The sequence below is a fragment of the Zonotrichia leucophrys genome, chromosome 3, assembly GCF_028769735.1.
Source record: "Zonotrichia leucophrys gambelii isolate GWCS_2022_RI chromosome 3, RI_Zleu_2.0, whole genome shotgun sequence".
NCBI lineage: Eukaryota > Metazoa > Chordata > Aves > Passeriformes > Passerellidae > Zonotrichia > Zonotrichia leucophrys.
The window spans coordinates 54729579-54751885 of record NC_088172.1 but is presented as its reverse complement, the minus strand read 5'-3'; the positions used below and the strand labels follow the sequence as shown (position 1 = coordinate 54751885).

The 22307-nt window shown below is 35.7% G+C and overlaps 1 protein-coding gene across 2 annotated transcripts in view; it reads left to right on the top strand.

Annotated features, from left to right (window-relative positions):
• The window catches only part of VTA1 (vesicle trafficking 1), a 37686-nt gene extending 21228 nt beyond the window's left edge, over nucleotides 1-16458 (top strand). Inside the window, exons 5-8 of one of the 2 annotated variants that reach the window (XM_064708292.1) lie at nucleotides 243-354; nucleotides 6866-7039; nucleotides 7468-7548; nucleotides 15324-16458. In XM_064708292.1, coding sequence (XP_064564362.1) covers nucleotides 243-354; nucleotides 6866-7039; nucleotides 7468-7548; nucleotides 15324-15469 — 513 coding nt within the window. In that variant the 3' untranslated portion in view covers nucleotides 15470-16458. Of the gene's footprint in view, nucleotides 1-242; nucleotides 355-6862; nucleotides 7040-7467; nucleotides 7549-15323 lie in introns of both variants that reach the window. The other variant, XM_064708291.1, reaches the window with a different exon arrangement.
• The last annotated feature ends 5849 nt before the right edge of the window (nucleotides 16459-22307 follow it).

Sequence of the window (22307 nt, the reverse complement as noted above, 5' to 3'; positions counted from 1 at the left end):
ATTTCCTTTTCCTGATATGCTGTGCTAATTGAAGTTCTCCACATTTTCCTTTCATGCTGAGATCTTGTTAGAGCTGTTATTTTAATTATTTTTTGTAATTCACCTATTAATTTTACACGTTTATCTTTAAAAGGGTATCAAATGACAGCAGAGAAAGTGGAAAAGATGTTTGTATTTCTGTTTTGAATGCATTAATTTACAGAAGTGAGTGGTTAAAATGGCTGGCCTTTTCCCTCCCCCAGAACGCCCAGCACAGGAAGTACGCCAGGTGGAAGGCAGCCTACATTCATAACTGCTTAAAGAATGGAGAGACTCCTCAGCCTGGCCCCATTGGAATGGAGGGAGAGAGTTTTGGTACGTGTTTCCCTTTTCTTTTTAAGAGAGAGGAAAGCTGTGCTCAGGTGAAGTGGTGGTATGCACAGTTCTTCAGGGAGCACCCCTCAGGAAGCACAGCTTCCCAGCTTGATGTTCCATTCACAGTGAGCTGCCTTCTTTTCAGCTTCTCCTGCTGTTATTTTTATTGGACCTTACTGTGTGATTGACTTATTTAATAAAATATTCTTTTCCTTGTTGTGGAGATTATTATTTTGAATACAGCTACTCTCTAAGAAGGTATTGTCAGCTTCGGGCCAGAACCATACATTTCTTTAACATTAACCACAGTTCCTCTTTTAAATCTGTTCTGTAAAGTTGTGATCCCTTTGCCAGTTTATCCCCTCTCAGAAGTTAAGTAGAAGTTAAAAGTGGACTGATGGCAAGTGAATTCAACTTCAAAGCAAAGACCTGCTTGTGAGATAACTCCTTCCTCCCTGTGTAATAATGTCAGTTTCAAAACAGGTTTATGGTCTACTCTTACTGACTTGGATTTCTGCCTCTTTCTCACTCATCCTCCTTTTCCTTGCTTCCCCTGGCTACCTGAGCTCCCTGTACAGGATTCCTTGAGGTTCCCACTTTATCTAACAGTTAAGAAGATGATTTCCAAGGACATCCACTTAACCAAACTGAATGTGTGTCAGAACAAGTTGTTTTGCTTTAGATAGTGATCAGTTTCTTTACTTTTCTCCTCAATGCAGATTGAATACAAATCTCAGAGGGTGATCTTTTATGAGATAAGATGAATTGGAATGGATATTTTCACTATGCAAATTAAAACAGACTAATTCTGCACAATGACAACCTCTGTATATCATTCTTCACATATCTAGTGGAGCAACTGAGACCATCAAATAGTTTGTAATTTTCTTCTGAGCTAGCACGTGAGACTTTATGGCTTGTCAATTAAGTTGATGCTAATTTGTCTCTTAAGCTTAGATTTAGTAATACAAATTTTTCCAAATTAAATGAGTCAATAAACAAATCTACAGTGTGAAAGGGAAAGATCTACCTTGTAGAGTATCTATCTGACCTGTAGAGCCACCTTATAGGGGTGGCTACATAAAGCTTTCTGATTGTGTATATAAATATAGATGACCAGTGTACTTATACTTGTGCACACATATGAAATATAAATTAATATAAAGTAATATAAATATTGCTTTTAATAAGTTATGAGTAAGCTTGTAATTTTCTACTTAGTACTTTGTTTTAAACATGTCAAAACATTAGAAAACTAGTTTCTTCTCTGGTTCTCAATCTTTTCATCATATAATCTCACATTTTGATGCATCTCCCCATTGTCATTTATATGTCCCAGACAGTGTTGCATTAAAAAAAAAAAAAAAAAGGATATGATCATGATTATTTTTTTTAAGGAGAATGTGTACCAAACATCTATTTCAGTTTGTTATTATCTTTATAATGTCTAAGAGCTGGGGTGCCAAATATAATTTATTTGCAATTTCCTGGATAAAATACTATTTATATATTAGTGCTCCAGGAACACTGCAACATAAGTAAACTCAAATATTTGTGAACAAATACTGAGTATGATCATTTTATATCCAAGCTACTTGTTTGTTCTGGTTACTATGTTTTCCTAACCTAAAGGCACCCTACAGACTTAAACACTGGCATGGGTATCTTACCCACTGAAATGTGCTCCAGTGTAGGCACAGCTGTATTTGAAGTGAAGCATTAGCAAACTCATTTCTTCTTCAACATACAATCTTTTCCAAGGCAGTTTCCTTAGCTGTCCATGCATCTGTAGCCAGAGATACTTATGATGCAACTTCAACTGCAAACATCACTTCATCTTTGTCAAATTACAGCAGAGTAATGACTTACTGGAGAATGCAACATGTGAGAGAAAAATCTCTTGTTATATTAAATGTAATGAATAGTTCAGTTAAATATTTTCAGCTTTAAATAAGTGCTCTTTTAGTGGTCTGGCTCGTAGTGTGGTAGAGCTGACCTGAGTATGTGAAGTGAACTATGAATTTTAAACAAGTGCAAAAATAGAATTTCTAAGTAAACATTACAAACCTTTTGCTGAAAATCCATGTGTGCAACTTGTAGAAGCTAATTATTTCTCAATAGAGTAACAAATAGGCTCTTTCTTAATTTTTATTAATGCACAGAAGTAACTGACTTGCTCAAGGCTACAAAAGAAACTTTTGTAGGAAGGAAAGCAGAATTCAGGTTTTCCTCAAATCCTTGGTATATGTTGCAGTTCATTACAGGTGGTGATGGGAATTGGTGAAGACTTTTGCTTTCATTGCTAGGTTATGTCTACATGCATGTTAAATGGACACAAATGCTGAGCAAATCAAAATTTTAACATCCTTTTTGACAGGGAGCCTGCAAGATCTGTAACTTGACAATATGGTTTTTGTTTGTTTATTTTGTTGTTGAATTGTATTTCATGTAGAGAGATTATTTCTCCCATTCCTAATTTTCTAAGAAATTAAATGAAAAATACATATTAGTGTTTATTTTTTATGGTTAGCTCCATGATGTAGGTGTCCATAATGTCTCACATAATCAAGACAAAAATGTTATGCAAATTAATTTTTATGAGAAGAATCAGTACAAAAGAGTTTCAGTTCCTCTTTGTGCATTATAAGAAGAAAAGCAGTATTGTTTGAGTGTATGACTGGACCTTCCCCATTCCTTTCTGCTTGCTCATTTTCTTCCTCCCCTTGCATGTGGAAAAAGTCTGTTTAAACAGAGTGAAACTAGGTCTCTGTAGCTTGACAAATTACCATTTTTTTCCAAAGTGTTTTTTTTTTTTTTTTTGTGATTCTTGAAAACCATACTGTAACTCTTGGAGATGTTTTTACAGTACATAGGCATGCTTTATGCAGTTCTGCTGTTGGATTTGCAGATGCTTTTGTCAGGATGCAACCATGGAAACCTTAAAAGACATGCTTAATTTATTAATGCAGTTGGAATACAAGTCCTAGAATACACATAAAGGTTACTTAGCATTACCCCTAGGTCATCGAGCAAGGTTTTACACTAATGGAAAAAAAAATGGAAATAGAAAAAAGTTCCTAAAGAGCCATACTATAGCCATAGTAAATACATTCCATTTAATCACCTTTATTGCAATATAATATGTAGGCTACATTTCCATTTCAGAATTTCAGAAAACTGCAATAGTTCCAGCTAGTAAAAAGAGCAGTGTGGGAAAAGTTGATGGATTTTTGAGTTATTTTCTCAATGTTGTGGAAAAAAATACATGATTGGTTCGTTTTTTAAAAGCAGTTCAAATAGAACCTTACATTGTGAATCTTTTGGCAACATCTCAAGCAAAAGAGAAACAACTCAGCAGAATGAGACAAAGAAAAAAATTTATATTTATTATAATTCTCTGAACTCATGAAAAACAGGAGTCCAGAGAACTGGAGGAATTTGGACTCCTTAAAAAAAATTTTGCTAATTTTATATTTAGTGCACTGAGCTGCTGAAATTAAGTCATGCTTGATGCTTGCTTACACTAGAAAAGGGAATGCCATTAAGCCTTGAGAATCCTCTGTTTATGGAAAAGTATCTTTATATGGCTGTTGTGGGGCTGCACTGATGATTTCACAAAATCTTGCCTTCAGTAAATAAATAATTTTAAAAAACACAGACAGGTGGTCTGGGTATACTGTAGCTCTGCAGAAAATTTAAAGAGCTTGTGAATTCTTTATGCTGGGATTCTAGCACAAAAGCTGATGAGGTTCCAAGACAAAAAACTCACCTGGAGCTGAAATGAAATGTAAAACAATTGTGTCACTGTTTAACAGCCTAGTTTCAGCATTTTTAAGGAATTTTTTTAATTGTAAGGAACTTTGAATTCTAGGTTATTACTGCTGCATGAGGAAAGAATTTTCTAATTTTGCAGCATTCTTTCTCATTCCCTGGAAAAGTTTTTTTTTTCAATTATGTTTTGAACATTCTAACCATACAATTTAAAACCTCTGTTGACTTAAATGTTCTTTTATAGCAACCTGAAATACTTCTATCTGGCACTACTGTTAAAAACGATCCACAAATACAGAGAGTGGATATCTTAAAATGTTTCTAATAGTTTAGCCTTTGATGAAGAATATTTTAAATATTTGCTTTGCTGAAATGCTTTTATGATATTTGGGCACTTTAAAGACTAAGGAGAGTTAACTTAAACAAAACTACTTTTATGTTTAATACAGTTTTAACATTATCCAGTTGCACAATGAGTAAATCAAACAGTTGAGCTTAATCTTTTGATGCATAAACCTGGTTAAAAAGTGGGTTGCTCATTTGTGAATTTGCCTCTTGAAGGCACTGTTATTACTGGTGGTTAGCACTTCTAACACTTTTTTTGGTTTTTAACATTGCCAGACTTTAACCCTTTGAGTTCATGTCCGCTGTGGCCAGTGTTGGCCACAGCATTGCACTGTTTCAGGAGTGAGTAGAGACCCTGAACTGTGCAGTGAGGAAGTTGGAAGCTGAAACTGGGAATGGCTTGGAGAGAAAATTGGGGCACTGCAAGAGGGACACAAGTATGTCACAAAGGGTTGCAGATATGGGCTATGTAATCCTAGTACAGAGCAGGAAATCAGAATGTGCCTTGAGAACCAGATTAGGGCAACAGGAAGCTGCAAGGGGCAGAATAAAGGAATAAATGCATTTGCAGCTTAAATATGGGCATGAATTTACAAGTAATTTCTCATGGCTGAGATAGTAAGCACAGTGGAAACACGTTTTCTCTCACTGCCTCATGCTCAGCAGTTGCTTAGTAGTTTTTACAACAGCTTTCCCAAAATCACAGCTTCAAGCGGACACTCAGCTTGGAAACTCCAACTTTATGGGTACAATTTGCCCAAGCTGTAAATAATTGGTAACAGTGTTGCAAGTAATGTTTGGCAGCCTCACCTTCAGACGGCCTGGTGAGTGTTGTGTGTAACTATTTCATTCATTTTATGTAAAGTAAGCCTCTGGTTTTGTTCATTATTTTTGGTGAAACTGTTTTGTATTTTTTTTAGTTGACACCAAAACCAGTGAAAAATACAGCATTCAAACAATAGTTTCCTGTCATTACATTGTTATTTAAAAGATAGCATATGCAATGTTTACTCTTCAATCTCCTCTTCTTTTTGCTAGTTTCAGACATTTAATTTTATTTCCACTCGTTAGGCACACAGTATTGCACTATGAGTTACTAACAAAAAATACAACAAAAAAAAAATCTGGCACCTTAAGATATTTTTTGTCTTCCAGAAACTTGTCAGGTGTTCATTTGCATGTGTTAGAAATTGTGCCATAAACCAGAGTATATTTATTGAAGTCCACTAAAAATGCTCTAATAACAATACTTGATTTTACTCTGCTCTATAGCCTTTTTATTAGTAAATTGTATTGTAAATTAGAAGGTATTTAAACATTTTTCCTAAAGATAGCATGTGAATTTTTTTCTGGGAGGTAGAAGGACTTACATAGGAAACAATTCAGATATTTATAATAGTAATGTTTTTAATAGCAGACCATTTAATTATTAAGCAGCAGAAGTGTTTGCATAACTCATAGTCTTGTGTAGCTGAAGTGGATCTCTTTTGCTAGCTCTACACACATACAAGTTTTGTCCTCCCTTATTTCTTTGTTTCCTTTCAAGCACTGGCTGTTAAATAAGCAATTCCCAAAACTGCCTGTTCCATTTGACCTTATTGATACAGGTGAATGCATACACAGTAAATGAAAATCAGTTTTTTTAAATTGAACTTAATTCAAATGAAGGAGCAGGAATCAACCATTTATTCTGAATTGACTGGATCCTTAGCCTTTAAAGCAGTATTAAATAATGTAAATGAGAACCTTAAGAACATGATTATATTGAAAAATATATATGTTCTTTGTACATGCTGTGGGATATATTGAACCTTATTCTTAGAGATCGTTATGTATTCTAACTGTTCTAGATGCAATTATGACTTGGCTAAGCTGCATTTAGTTTCTTGTTTGGTATTACTTTCCCAAAGTTTCTCTTAGTTCTTATTTATTTGTGGTTTGATTTGGGTAAAAGAATTGGCACTGTCTAGCCTTTTATGAAGAGTTTGTAAGGCAAATACATTTTTCCATATTCTGGTTCATGTATATGTTAAAATGTAGATTACTGCCTATGCGTAATAACTTGTTCCACTTCTGGATGCAGGACACAAAGGTATAACAAATTGTTCTAATGAGACAGATAGCTTATATTCAGACAAGTAAGGAAATGATTCTTTAAGTTGAACAGAAGAGATCTTTGAAAGTATGTGAGTGTTTAGATCTTTTTTGTATGGTATGTCACTTTTTACCTTTTCAGATGAACCCTCTGTGGTTTGGGTTGATATTTTATGTCACACTGTGGTGGCAACGTTTTAGCAATAAAAATTTGAAAGAAGGTGTTGAGGAAAGCCAAAGTTTTCAAGTATATAGTATATATAGTAGTTGCAGTAATTCCTATTTTGTATCGTTTTAGCAGATGCTGAAAGGGAAGAAGCGGGGTCGTCTTCTGTCCATAGTGGAACAGCTCCGTCATCATCATCATCTACATATGAAGCTAACAACATACCAACTAGTAATTACACTGGCATACATATACCACCAGGTGCCCATGCACCTGCCAACACTCCAGCTGAAGTACCGCATAACACAGGTATCTCCAAATCACACCTGAGAAATCCATGCCTTCAGTGGGAGATGAATTTTTTCCCAAATTCTAGTCCATTACATAGAAAGTAAAATAACACATTATTGTGTGGCAAAAGCATCTTCATAAGCTAAAATCGTAAAAATGCCATTGGAAATATTTTTTAATGTTTTCTTGAAATATGTATATCATAGTTTGGAGCACTTTTACAGAATATATGTATGTTCCTAGACGGCAGATGTTGCAGAAATAACTTTATGCTAGTCTGGTATGTTCTGGACATATTGCAAAAATACAGTTTTCGATCAAAACAAATGAGTGTACCTAAAATGGGAACGCAGGTACAAGAGCGCTTCATCTGTTCTGATTTTTTGCTTACTTTTAAAGTCAACAAGTAAAAATAAGCAGAGTTCTTTTTTTGCATTGATTTGCAGGAGTGACAAGTAACACCATTCAGCCTGCTCCCCAGAATATTCCTCTGGTTGATCCTTCCCTTTACAGTGCTCAGTCTGCAGGTAAGCTTGTGGCATTTGTATTGTTGTACGTGTCCTCTGTGTCTCCCCTGCACTGAAGGAAGAAGTTTGAGAAATATTGTCACTATTACCTGAACGCTATTCCAGAATCTTGAAAAGAGTGGACAGCTTCTAAGCATTGTGTTGCTAAGATTTTAGTAGTTTCTGAAAGCTGCTACAAAATAGTGTTGCTGTCTGACTGCTTTGAACTAATGAGCTAGCATTGCCTAAGGTTTTTTATTATTTATGTTGCTTCTCAGGTGAGGTTCTAATATACTTTGCAAAGCCTATATTCCTGATAGCCTTGCCAAATTGTATTTTTTGTAATTAATATACAGTCCCTTTACTTGAAATTTATTCTACAGGGTCAGCATGTAAGTTACTTATAAATTTCACAAAATAATTCATAAAACATTCAAATTGCAGTTTTGTGCAGAATAGTGTGGGCTTCCTGACTGGAAGTAGCACTTGTGCTAAATGAAACAATTGATTTGTAAGGTACTCCTAATGATGTTATTTTGATGTACCATTTAATCAAGACTTTTATCTTCCAGGATGTCATTTGTCTTTGGTGATCACTGATAACCTATATCATATGTATTTTATGTCTGCTTGCATATCCCATGCTTTGAAGTGTACACATAAGGGCTAACCCTGGGGAAATCATGGCTTGTGGAAAGGTAGTAACTGACAATGAAGCTGGAATGATCCTAGATTTTCAGTTGAACACTCATGTACATATGGTACATGAGTACACATGGACACAGAGTTAACTGTGTTAAATTCTTTTCTAAGAATTTTTCTGTCCATGGAAAAGAGAAGAGTGTAAAAAACCTCCATAAATTGCATCTGTTTGTAATAATCAGATTTTTTTGGCAAGATAATGTGGATGTTGAATGAGGAGGAGGGCTAGGAGGCCTACAGTTTATCCTCATCAGGATATACTCTCATTAGTATACAATATTATATGTCATTGCTATGTTAAGTTCTAGTACTACCCACAGTAAAACATTGCCTGTTATGACTACAAAGTTTAGATAGGTATGTTCTTGTATTTTATAACTTAGAGATATTTAATTACTTTATTATGCCATTGAAGACTGTGTTAAAATAGCTGTTCAGAAAAAGCATTTTTGCTTCAATCAAATGCTATAGTAGGAATTCATTGTTCAACTTGTTTTTAATCTGCTGGCATAAAGAGTGCTTAAGGGTATTTCCATTCTAATATATTAGAAAGCCATTTTTACAGAAGAAATAAAAATAGCAAAATTTGATAGAGACATACTAATCTTTAGTATTCTCCTGAAGAGCAAAAGGTACTGTAGGTGCCACAGTTTTTCTGACATATTGCTGTAATCACAGAATCACAGGTTAGTCTGAGCTGGAAGGGGCCCAGAAGGATTGAGTCCAACTCTGAAGTGAATGGCCTATACAAGGCTCAAACCCACAACCTTGGCATTATTAGCACCATGCTCTGGCCAGCTGAGAGCTCATGTGGCAGTAACTCATTTCACTGAAAACAACACCTCAGACCTGTAGCTGTAACATTTAAACTTGGTGATAGTTTTTGACTTTTGGGGACTGCTGTGGGAATTTTGGTAGCCCTTCAACTGAAATGGCTCAAAGCTTTACTTAAGGCTTGCTATAGTGACTGCTAGCTGGAAGGAAAATTTTGTGATGTTTGGAAGCAAAGCTTTCATGTTTAACTAACTTATCATGATCTTCTAGACAGTCATTGTACCAGGTTTTTTGGTAACTACTCTAAAAATTTTAGTCATCATTGTTTCTTGGTTTGAATGTTTGTTTCTGGTTGTCAAAAATGTCCATTTTGATTGAAACATAATTTTTTAAATTAAGTTGAAGACTTTCCATTACTCATATCTGAATGGTATGATTGCATTGCTCCCTTTTACCACCTACCTGAGATAACCTGGTTTAATAAGTACATAAATAAGAAGGAATTAAGTGTGTTTATGAGAATGCGTAATTAGTAATATTGTGTAATTCAAAGATTAAGACCCCTGCTAAGCACCATGATAAATCCCTTAACTTGATCTAACCTGTGTATTTGCATGCCTGTGTTCCTCCTCTGCACATCTCTGTGGTGTCACTACAAGTTTGGGTCTTGTAACAGCTCAAAGTCTCACATTCTTATGAGGGAGTGCTACAAAAGTGCAGGCAAGAAATGAAAGAAATTATAAAGGTCATACAGGTTCTTGGTTTGAAAGCTGAGAAAACACACTGTCATATATGCAGGAGTCTCAGAGAGCATAAGGGATGTGTCAGCAGGGGTACACTGATAGTTTTCTTTGCATATGTGGAGTTAAGAAGCTTGAGAGGAATGGAAAGTGTTTGTCCTTGCCTGTCATTGTCTTGTGCATTCTTCTCATGCTGCTGAGGAGTCCTTTCTATGCCAACAGTGGTCTAGTTCTCTAACCCATCAGTAGATTGAGATATGCCTGTATGTGTTAATGGATGTACAAAACTGTGGGACCCATGAGTGCACTTCCTGAGCTGCAATATACCATATCTGGGCTAGATCCTTGCTGCATATTGAGGTGTGTACCATTGCTGTGGAACTGAGGCTTCCTTTGCATGAGAAGGAGGGATCAGTGTTGCCCTCCATCCAACAGACCCACAGAGCTAGCACAGTGCAAGGTACATTTGTTCCATGACTTTGACACGATGTCCATGCTAACAAATTACACAGGCTTGCAGATATTTGGCATGGAGAGCAGCTGGCACAGAACCTCTCACATCCATATTATTAAACTTTTAAACCTAAACAAGGTAGCTTGTTAAGACTGCTCATATTGAATGATCTGTAGCTTGCTCTGACCACAAGTCATGCCCAGGAATTGTTTGGGAAAGCGCTAGTTTTCATGGGCCAAAACCATACTGGAATCTGTTCCAGCAGTTTGATGCTGCAGACAGTCAAGTTTGAGTGCTGAGACACCTTCCTTGGCAGTGTTGAATGTGGTAGTACAGGCATAGCCAAACAGGATATTCCACATATTCCTGCAAGACTCTTTCTTGTAATAAGATCAAATGTATATTTTAAAGATGAATTATATATTTTCTTTGCTTTCTGTAACATGGGAGAAGTCATTTGATTAAAGCTGTTACGGGAGAAAAACTTTTGGTGGAGCGGAGTAGAATATTTTATCAAAGAAAGATTAAGTTAAAGGCATAGTGTTCTTTGATTTTTACTTAGCATAAATCTTTCAGTTGTTGTCCTGTCCTGTGGGAAGAAGTTTCAGAGTTTAACACTGACTTTTGAAAGTGTCAAAGCGTTTTCATTTAAGCCTGGGTTAAGGTGTCTGACGTCAGAATTTAGAATTATGCAGCAACTTTGTGTATGTGTGTGTGCACTTCTTTGGTGTAGTTGTCTTGAAAAATTTATTACCCCTAGATTTTACTAACACTAAAGGCATTCATAGTTGTGCTACACAGATTTTGTAAGATCTTCTTATGTTGCCATATGGTCCCTTCCACAGGTGGCATAGTATAAAGAAGGCATTTGTCCATTGTAGTTGGGTGTATAATGTTTGATATTCTACACACAAAGTAGAAATAATAATTTGACATTGAATGTGTTTTCATGATCTTAAAAAGAAATCCTTGAGTACTTATATTTCAAATATTTCAAGTGATTTAATGGGAAAAAAGAGTATCTTGTTTCAAAAACCACTTGTTACCTTTTCCATCACTGTTTTTATGTACCAGTTTGTATGATTGAAATGTTCTTAAATCATCTGCCTTATATTTGGGCGTCATAAAAAGGAAAAACATCTGAAGCATAGAAAAGGATACCAGGGAGAAACAGATGTATTTATGTAAAATGCACATTACTTTCATTCTAAAACTTTTTTTCCCAAAATGATTTCAGCAGCTCTAGTCAAATCAGTTTCACTTTGTGTTTCTCTTAAACTAAGAGAATCATGCTTGTTGTTACAGATTCCATATTCCTGTCATGTTTCAGTAATATAACTACAGTCCTAATCATTTCAGATTAACACAGGAAGCAAGTTTGTTTCAGAATAAATGCAGTATACCTTTTGTATCTCAGTGTTGTTGGGCTTTTTTAGAGCCAAAAATCACTGGATACGTGAAGTTGGAAAGGACTTCAGGAGGTGGTTTGGTCCAGCCCTTCTGCTCAAGGAAGGGTCATTGTCGGGGTACCTGTTACCGATTCCCCAACCTCTGGGACTCTGGCTGGGCCCTCCCAGGGGATTCCCCTGTCAGGGGAGACCCTCCTGGAGTCATCTTGTGTCAGGAAAGAGAGGCACACTGGATCTTTTCAGTCTTGAGTTTATCTTATTTATCTTCAGGTTCTTGTTTATTGTCATCTTATCTAGAGTTTTGCACGCTGTCCGTACAAGGCTCAGTGCACTGGACAAGCACTGCAAAAATGGCTACAATCTATCGTGACAAGGTCTTTTAAAACTAAACTATCCAATTAAGAACACCTAGATTATTTCTCTTTTAACCCAATAACTGATCCCCAAAAGCCCGCAATGCAAACTTTTCCACCCAATTACAAAATGCCACCCAAACCCATGAAGAAGGAGGAAGAAGCATGAAGAAGAAGCCCAGGATGACACTCTGTGCCCTCCATATTGCTTACATCCACTACATACTAAAAATCCCAAAACCTAAATTCCCACCTAAATGATACATCTACACTACTCTCTATAATGTATTTCACGCTCTAGTGGATTCTGGTCTATTCTGGAGAATAGGAACTTTCTCCATGAATGAGGGTCAAAGTCAGTGTTCTCCTGGGGGTCAGGGCACCCCAGAGCAGACAGGGAGATATTCCCGGTGCCCTGGGTTCCCACAGGTCATGTAAAACCAGTCACTCAGGACCATGTCCTTTTTGTCTCCCCCTGCTCATGCACCCTCCCTCTGGTTTAATTTCCTGCACTGAAGAAGTTTGAGAAAAAATGTCACTGCTAGTTCTAAAAATAGGTTTTGAATCTCTCCAGAGACAGACAGCACAACCTCTCTGGGCAGCCTGTCCCAGACCTTGGTCACCCTCAGAGTAAAAACTGTTTCCTGATGTTCAGATAGGACCCTCCTGTGTTTCAGCCTCTGGTCTTGTCACTGGGCATCACTAAAAAAGCCTGTCTCTATGCTTTTAATATTCTCCCTTCAGGTGTTTATGTACTTGATATAAGATCCTCCTGAGCTCTCTCTTCTCTAGGCTGAACAATCCCAGCTTTCTTGGGCACTTCTCATGCTCCATTCCCTTAGTCATCTTTATTGCCCTTTGCTGGACTGTCTCCAGGATGTCAGTCTCTCTTGTGCTGAGGAGCCCAGAACTGGACACGGCACTCAGGATGTGGATGAAAGGGGCAGGATCACTTCCATTCACCTACTTGCAGTGCTCTTCCTAATGCAGGACAGGATGCCATTGTCACTCTCCAGCACAAGGGTGGATCATTGGCTCATGGGCAGATCTGTGTCCACCACGACACCCAGGGCATTTCCTCCAAAACTGCTGGAATATGTAAATTGAAGTAGGTTACTAACTTTTGTGGTTATACCTTTGATGTAAGTACAGTCATTGCAGTTAAGTTTTACATTATTTGTAAAACTTCAGAACACAGAGTGGTTTGTTTCTATTTTGCTTTTCCATTGTGAGGTGTCGACTTCAATAGGAGCTCAAGCTACTGAGCACATCAAAAGACCAACCCTCTTACTCTATAAACTTTGGTTTATAAATTTAAAACTATTAATTTTTTTTCCTCAAGTTGTGTCATAATAGCATCTGAGGTAGATTTCATAATAAATAAGGCTTTATGCCAGCAAAACATTAATAGAGCTCATACTGTAAAAATAAGATTAGACGGGTGAATTTAGGCTTGCTTCCAATAAATTATTTGAATACTGGACTGATGCCCTGGCCAGTTTTTAAAAAATGATTTGTAGTTTCTTTTGGCATCATAGCATAAAGCTACTTTGAGGGAAACTTGGTCTTTTTAATTTCTTAAAGATCTTCAGAAATGTGGTTGCAGATTGACCCCAGCTGCTTTTTAGTCTGTGACTTTCCTGAGGTTACAGAATACCTGAGATGTGTGCCTGTGTTTATGCACTCCCTCGCAAAGATTTACTCCCATGTGTATGTATTTTAAGAGATTTAATGTGACTTCCCTTACTAAGCGTGAAATTAATATACATTGCAATCATAATGAGCCCACCACATTTTTATGTCCCTCAATGGTTATATTTATTTATTGAAAGGGAAATAAGCGGAGTTCTAGAGTGTATTTTAAAAATTGATAAAATTAATCTTCAGTGTGCTTACCTTTCAGATTTTATTTGGGTAGGGTTGTTTAAAAATCAGCAGACCAGTCTAATTTTTAATGTTCTCAGGTTTTCTGTTTTATTTGTTCAAAAGCTGTACTTAAATAGTAAGATTGGGGGGAGGAAAAGCAAATATAATAGACATTTTTTGATAAGAACAGAGATTCTTTAGTAAACATTCTCACAGTATTGCTAACAACAGTTCTATTTTGAAGGAGAGGATTCAGCTAATGGAAGTTGCGCCATAAAAATGGCTTTAAAGTATGTTCATGTAGTTGCTTAAGTGAAAAATGTACTTGGAGGGCTAAATCTTTGTTTAACTAAACTTTATGTAAAATGTATGATGCATTTAAAAGCACATTCTCTCTTAATCTGTGAAATCTATTCAGTGCTTATACCATACTGTGTGGAAAGGTTTTAAATATATGCATAATATTTAGTGGTTTATATTATTATTTATCTGTGCCCATAAAAATCTATTATTTACAATTTGTTTTGAAAGAACCTGAGTAAAGATTTTATAATTTGTCCGTATTTGGATATATGTAAATGTGCCCATTATTGTAGTGGCATGGGATTAGCCTTAAAACTCACAGTGAATTTGTGGGTGGAAGGAGGTACAGTAACACAGTTATGCTTTGTTTTACACCCACATCAGTGATACTACTCACATATAAAATCTTCTGCCATTTAGGGCTTAAGTCCCTGCTGTGTATTCTCCAAGACTGAATGCATGTGTTTGAGCACAACAGAATTCCTGAAGTTTTAACTTACTTCAAGAGAACTCTGATTAATAACTAACATACTATGGTTTATACTATATTATGGGAATATTTTTTGCTAGTGTTCTCCAATGTTACAAAAATGGGCACATTTCATGACATCAATCTTGTTTTCAGTCATCTTACATAAAATTGGAAACAAAAATTATTTGGAAAAACAGAAACATAGAATATGTGAAAGCATGCCAGTGAGAAATGCTTCTACATTCTGAAAAGTTATTCCAGTTGAGAAGGAACAGTTTCTAACTATGTATTATTTCTGAAGAAAGCAGAGTAATTATGCTGTAAACACAAAAAGCACTGTCCTTGTTTCTTGCAGGTTGTAACATGATTACAGCTAACTTAATGTCATATAAAAGCTCTCCTTTGCTGTCTTAAATGAAGAGCAGCTCTTTCTCAAAGGTATTGGCTTACTTTTGAAAGGCACTGGGTCATGCAAATACCAGTGTTTAGAAAGGTCCTCGCATTTTTCAATAGCAAAGAAGTCAACCTTTATATGAATGGAAAGAAAAGAGAACAGAACAGAAGAAATATTGTATTGTAGCTTGGTCTTTATAATACTATCACAAATATTAGCCTGGTTTTCATAATATTACCACAAACACCAGTAAAACACAAAAATTATAAGAAAGGAAGTTTAAGTCACATTTCCTTTGTAGTAACTTTGTAATACTTATGTCTTTGCAGGAGAAGTCCGCTTGACTCCAGAGGACTTTGCCAGAGCTCAAAAATATTGCAAATATGCCGGCAGTGCATTGCAGTATGAAGATGTGAGCACTGCTGTGCAAAATCTACAGAAGGCCCTCAAGTTACTCATTACAGGCAGAGAATGAAGCTTTAATCCAACAGATTCATGTCTTTCGCCTAAAGAACTAACAGTTTATTACTGTACCTATAGGGAAGTGGAGTTACACAGAAATTCTCAATCCCATCACTCATGACTATGAAACCACTGTTTCAGTGTCAGATTAGCAATTAGTGGTACAGTAGGAATCTCTGTTTTCAGTTTAAAGACAGTGGAGCTTGAAACATGAATGCAGTGGCTTGATGTATGCAAAATATTAACGAAAGTACTATGAACAGCACTCGAGTTAGAATTCCTTTTGCAATATTTGGATTATCAGAATTGGAAAATGCTCACTGTAAAAAACTTGAGAATTAGGATGTTTTGTTAAAATTCTTACACCTGTTTTATTATTGCAAACAATTATTTAATGGGTATAATAGCTTTAAAATGATAACTAAGATTAGTGCTTTCCTCCTGAAATGAGAGGCTGAATGTGAGAAGGCTGACAGGTCCACACTGGGAAGGACTTTTTGATACGTAAATTATTTCACTATTTGTATTATCTGAGACTTAAGTCTAAGTTGAGGGAGTCTTGAGGACATTTGTATTTCATTTGAAAATGTTCTGGAAAAAACATCTCTCAATACTTCAGAGGGAGTAATTTTGATGGTGTTCCAATTTAATCCCCCACAGGTGTATGGACTACTACATGTATTCTTGATTATTGGTTCTTGCTCCTTCGGTGTGAACACTTAAAATTTCATATATCTGTATGGGTAATTAAGCAAAAATACTAACGTTTATCAACAAGGATCCCAACACTGGAGGCAGAGATTCTAAATAGTTTGAACTTTCAGGAAGACTTACTGAAAGAACAAAACTGTTCATCTTTTTAAGAGGCTGGGAAAAAGCTCATAGGTTTGTCTCTTGTATTAGTGTCATACAGCTTTGTATTTCCAACTAATATTTTTCCTGTCTGCTTTGTTGTGAAGACTTTTGGACTTGGGATTTAATTAAAATATCTTGGAAACTGAATTTTGAGTCTTTATGAGGTCTGCCACTGCAATTTTAGAGCTCTTGATTGTTAAAAATCCCTCATGCTGTTTAAAGGAAAGAATACACAGTCTTTTAACTGACATGACATAATAATTGAGTACACCGTAAAGCATGTCTGATATATGTAATAATTTTAATGACATTTTATCTGATCTCTCTGTGTTTCCAAGCTGCTGAATCAAATCCATGTTATTTATAGCTGCACTGCTTTGGAGTGACTAAAATGAGTCTTATATTCAAAGCAAAAAGAAAGGAAAATTAAACATAAGCATGCATTAAAATTTAGCTGGTGGAATTCCTTAAAGTGTGTAGTGTCTTTGACAGCAGATTTCACATGGGTAATATGAAACTTAAAAATGTATGCTTAAGCACTTTAGTTGACTGAGACTTAAAAGATAAAGTGTGGTGTATTTTGTGTTGCTTTCTGATATGGTATAGCATGCTAATCTGGACAGTGACTTGGGTTAGATTTTAATCATTTGGGGAAATTTAGAATGAAACTATCTGAAACTTTTGACAATAATGCTGTACAGATCTGAGCAGTAAGACTATTTTGTACAGTGTTTCATGCAAGATAGATCTCTCACTTCAGTATCAAACTGAATTACTGCCAAGTCTTCTGCATATATAGTTGTTGGTTTACACTGTAGCATTGCTATAAAATAGTCAGTAGTTTCTTTCATTTCAGGATCATACTACTAGTTTTTAAAACTGGCTTCAGTCCCCAGAAGTTGTAGGAAAAAAAAAATCAGTTTTCCTATTTCTATTTATAAAATAATAAAAAGAACTTTGGGGCTTTTGTATTACATGCAAAAATAAGTTGCATAAGCTATGATACAATGTATTGATTTGAGGCTTTTGAATTAAAGTTATTGGGGTTTTTTGTAACTGAGTGATCTGAAATGGAATATGTAACTATGCTTGAAAGTGAAAAATTAAGCATTTCTTAAAGTGTATAAAATATTTTCTGTTGGCCATGATTATATTGTACGTTTTGGTTCCTCTATGAAACCAGGGAATCATCAGTAAAAAAGTGATAAGCAATGTAAAAGCAATTTGTTTGAATAATCAAACAATTAGTTTGAATCGAGCAATTTGTTTGAATAATCCTTTGCACATTTGCTATCTTTCTTCCACCTAGAAAGAAATTAAAGTAAATGTTTCTGAGGGGAATGGAGATGAAAATAGTAGTACAAAGTTTAAGAATTTCTTAGAAAAGCTAGCAAGACTTTCTTTCTGAAAATAAATTAGTGTTAAAAGATTTACTATATAAAATTTCATGTAAAATGGAACATATCCTAATACCAACCTTCAGACCACAATACCTGACATGACCTATTGAATTTATTTTCCATAAAATGATTTTGCTGTAATAATTTATTCTTAATTGAGAAGTTTTGTAACAGCTCATAAAACCATGTTTTAAACCCCATCTTTAAGCTGCTAATTTTTGGTGTAACAGACTGAATATTTATCATCTAAACTGATGCCTAAAGTAAATTATAGCAAAGCATTTCCATTCCATTAAGTATAGCCTCTGGGACTGCTTTAAATACAGGAGATAGCCCAAAAATACAAACCACTGTTGCAGAACAGTTCAAACAGTGTACATATTTGAAAATGTCAGGAGAATGTAGGTACATAGGCTATAACTATTCCATATTGGAATTTGTGTCAGGCACTGAAATTTATGGCCCCATTGTTAAATGTTGTGTGAGTTTTTAAGTGTTGACCGATTCATTTTACAGGCATTCTGAGTGATAAAGTATCAACACAGCTTCTCTCAACTGCTTCCCCACACAAGTACAGCATTGAATAGAGTACTGATTTTGTTCCATGCTGCAGTTAACAGCTCTCCTTTTCAGTCTGACTGCCACCTACATACTTGTTGGCCATTCTTTGTATTGTGAGTTCTCAGGGAGGAGGAGGCCTCTGTCAGATTTTTATCAGGTATACCATGTTCAGTTTTGCTACTTATGTAAGCTAGAATTTTAGTCAACCTCTGTTCAGTGTTTGTTACTTAAAAGGCTTTATGTTTTTGCAGTTCTTTGTATTTTCATTTCTCTCCAGGGAAAGTTCCATATTATACTTCAGGATTCCTACAGAAGTATTTAAAAAGTGCATTGCAGAGGAGGTCATCCTTTATGAAACAGTGAAGATTTTTTCAAATTAGTCGGATTTGCTAATACTGGAAGCAGTGTTCTCAAATTTTTGAAGTAATTTCAGGTGGAATATTCAGCAATGTCCTTTGTAAGTGAAGTTTAGGAAGCACAAGCTTAAGTATGATCACATTCCAGAATGTGATTGTAACAGTAATATTTGAGACTGTATAATACTGACCTATGAGAAACTAACAGCAGAGAAACTTCTTGCCTGAAGCAGAATTGGGGGTTGGAGGTGGTTTGTGTGCAGACATATCAGTGCATGTACAATATAATCCATGTAAATTCAATGGTGAGCTACAGGAATGTCTTTCAAAAAAACAATCATTACCATGTTTTTAAGTATTGGGAAAATGTCAGATACAAATATGTAGATACTGCTGACAAATTTTGTTCTTAATGTGAGGTTTTAGATGTACTAGCATAGGGCCAAAAGTTAGCATTTAATTATGTGGTATTCCCAATGAATGATCTTCAGTTTTCTTCTTTTTCGTGTCAACTGTAAAATACAAGCCCAATACAAAAAGAATGAGAACACAAATTCAGAGGAAGTTAAATTTACAAACGATCAAATGTCATTTCTGTTATTGTAAAGTCTTTGTGCTAATGTTTTGGTTGAGATTGGAAAGTGCCCATGCTTATATAAAGTGTAATTCTTGCGTACTTTTACAATATCCTTTGTCGTGCGGTTTATGGAATTAGAGCCTGAGCCAGGATATCTGGGCTAGGAAAACCTAGATTTTTATGCCAAGTTTCTAAACCACCAAAGCATCCTGGTACTGACAGCAACCGTTTTTCACAATCACCTCAGTATCTAATTTTAAACATTAGAATTTTAACCAAGTTTGTTGGGAAAAGGAGCAATACTTTTTTCTTACTGCATCATCACCTTTCAGTGCACAGCTGTGGTAACAAGAGAACTGGACAAAACATGAATTTCCATTAGATATTTCACTATCAATCAAGAAAAGAGTATTTAGTGCTGCCAGCAGAGCTCTCCTTGGCTTACAAGAGTATTGGAACAGTCTGATTATAGACACTGCTGTAATGCCCTAAATGATCTCAGAATAGGAAACTTATTTGTAAGAGCATTGAAAACAAACTTGAAAGACGGAAGGCATAGGCCAGTGGAGAAAAAGGAATCGCATTCTCCAGAATGAGAGCAGGCACAGAAGTGATTGCAGAAGAGATACTTAAAATCCCACATGAAATGGGAACAGGACAATGACTGAAATGAAGTTGTCTGATTTCTTTAGAACCTTGAAAGTGAGGAGAAAAAATGCTGTCTCTCAAGGCAGAAGATTACAGGGGGATAGAAGAGGTGGAAAGGAGCACTAGAATGACAGGGGAAAAAAAACATAACTTTTTTTTAATGCAGTCTGGAGCAAATGTGAGTTACAGCATAGGAGGAAGTTAACCTAGTTGACAAAATAGCAGAATGTTAAGCTATAAAAGGGAAGCCACAAAAATGCAAGTTGACAGCATTCTGAAAATGTAGAGTAGATCCTCTCATCCTAAGAATCTAGGCTTATTAAATATAGCATATTTATTAAGTAATTAAAATTGACTTTTTTGCCCTTTTGGAGAACTTGGGAGATTGCATAAGTTATTGCCTAGTATCTGCAAAAAACTACAGAGGTCTGTTTGCCTTAAAATGCTATCTACTGATTTTGTGCTTTCCTTCCTGTTTTGATTTGCCTCCCCATTTTCAGTGTCTGTGTTCAATCTGTGGTGTTCCCATAGCTGGGAGGAGGTTGCTGTAGTTTAATACAATGCTGAGTTTGCTGTAGTTTAATACAATGCTAAGTCTGAGTGATAGCCTGCATGTTTAGGCATTCTTGGGTAATTTGCAAAGATTATCTGGTCTGGGTTTTAGCTGGTATGTGCTGTAAAGAAAGAGGTAGTCATTGTACTTCCATTCTTTGAAGAGCTTTAGAGTCTCTTTGGCACGGTATGACTACAACATCTAAAGAAGGATATATGGAAATTAACTACTCAGAGCTATTTCACAAGTCAGTGCCCAACAAAGTAATCTGTAGAAGTTTGGAGATCTCCAGCTAAGTAGTTGATGCAATTGTAAACTTTCCTTTGCCTCAATTAGCCCATCTATAAAATGGGATTATTTAGATTTAACACTTATTAATATAGGCAGGATTTTTGTAATTCTGACAAGTAATGAGAGGACAAGGGCTGATCATTATAAGTTCCCCAAATAAATAGAATTTGTAGGTGAGGCAGAGAAGGTGATTTTTGGTTGGTTTTTTTGGGTTTGGTTTGGTTTGGTTTTTGGGTTTTTTGTTTTGCTTGGTTTGGTTTTTGGTTTGTTTTTTTTTTTTTTTTTTGTTGCTGTTGTTTTGTTCTGTGTTGGGTTTTTTGGTTTTTTTTGCCTTATCTTGACCCACTAGTTGTTTTCCATCTTCTTTTCTCTCCCCTGTCCCACTGGGAAGGGTAGTGATAAAGTAGCTTGGTGGACACCTGATGTCCTGCCAAGGTCAACCCACTACATGAAGCAACAGAAAAAAACTTGTTAGGATAATTTAGGGAACAATGGGCAGAAATTAGAAGATTTGAGATATAGAAGCATTGTAGTTGTAAATGACAGGAATAAATAAAGTAGTAGCATCTAATGCAAATCTTAAAATACTGAATTTGTCAGAGGTCCAAATTAACCTCCTTCTACAATACTGAAATAAGTATAAATGCAGTAAAAATAAGAATCTTGAATAGAATTAGACAATTGTATTAAAAAAAAAAAAAAAAAAGCTGTGATCGACTTTAGACCTGCTATTCTAACCACAAAACTAAGCAAGAGATTACTTCAGAGGGTGAACAAAAGCCTTGGAAGTACAAATATGGGTATGGTAGCATATAGTATATTTCCTCCTTGCCCCTTCATTCTTCCCCTCATCCCAAGTGGTTTGGGACTTGGAGTTTTTAGAAAATGAATGCAATTAATTTAATTTACTTAAAATGAAATCATGCTTGACATAAGACTCTAAAAATACTTGAATAGAAAATAGATTAAGATGGGAGTTGAAAGCCAGATTAAAGCTGGTGGAAAAAGAGATTGCATAAATTCTATATTATTTTCAGAATGGAAATGGAGGAAGATCAGCTTAGGGACACATCCTGTTTCATCCTGTATCAGTGACTTAGGTTGAGGTCACCATCTAAGTCAGATGTAATTTGTGGATGAGATGAAGTTGGGAAGGGTTACAAGACCTGTAGAGAACTGGGAAAATCCTGTGATTTTAACTGAGGGATTAGAATGGAGTGAAACTGAAAACACAACATTCACTGAAACTGCAAACACAATTCACTTAGATTCTAACAAGACGGTGTTTTTTAATAAAAATTAGGATACTGGAAGCAGAAAAAATGTTGTTCATAATGTGCGTTTAGTATGCATTGGATGGGGTTGTATCGGTACAAAAAGTACATTGTCACTTCCTAGTTTGATTCTGACCATTACCAGTACGAGATGCAAAGAAGGGCTACTGAGATGATGCAAATCTTATTTATTGAAAAAATACTAACCATGGGTACAGAATGGCTTTCTTAAGGTGTTAATGATGAAGCATTTATTTTAAGACATTTTGATAAATTTGTGGATTGGATTGCAAGACTGAAATGATTCTAGAGTTAAAATTTTGATTTGTCAAGGGC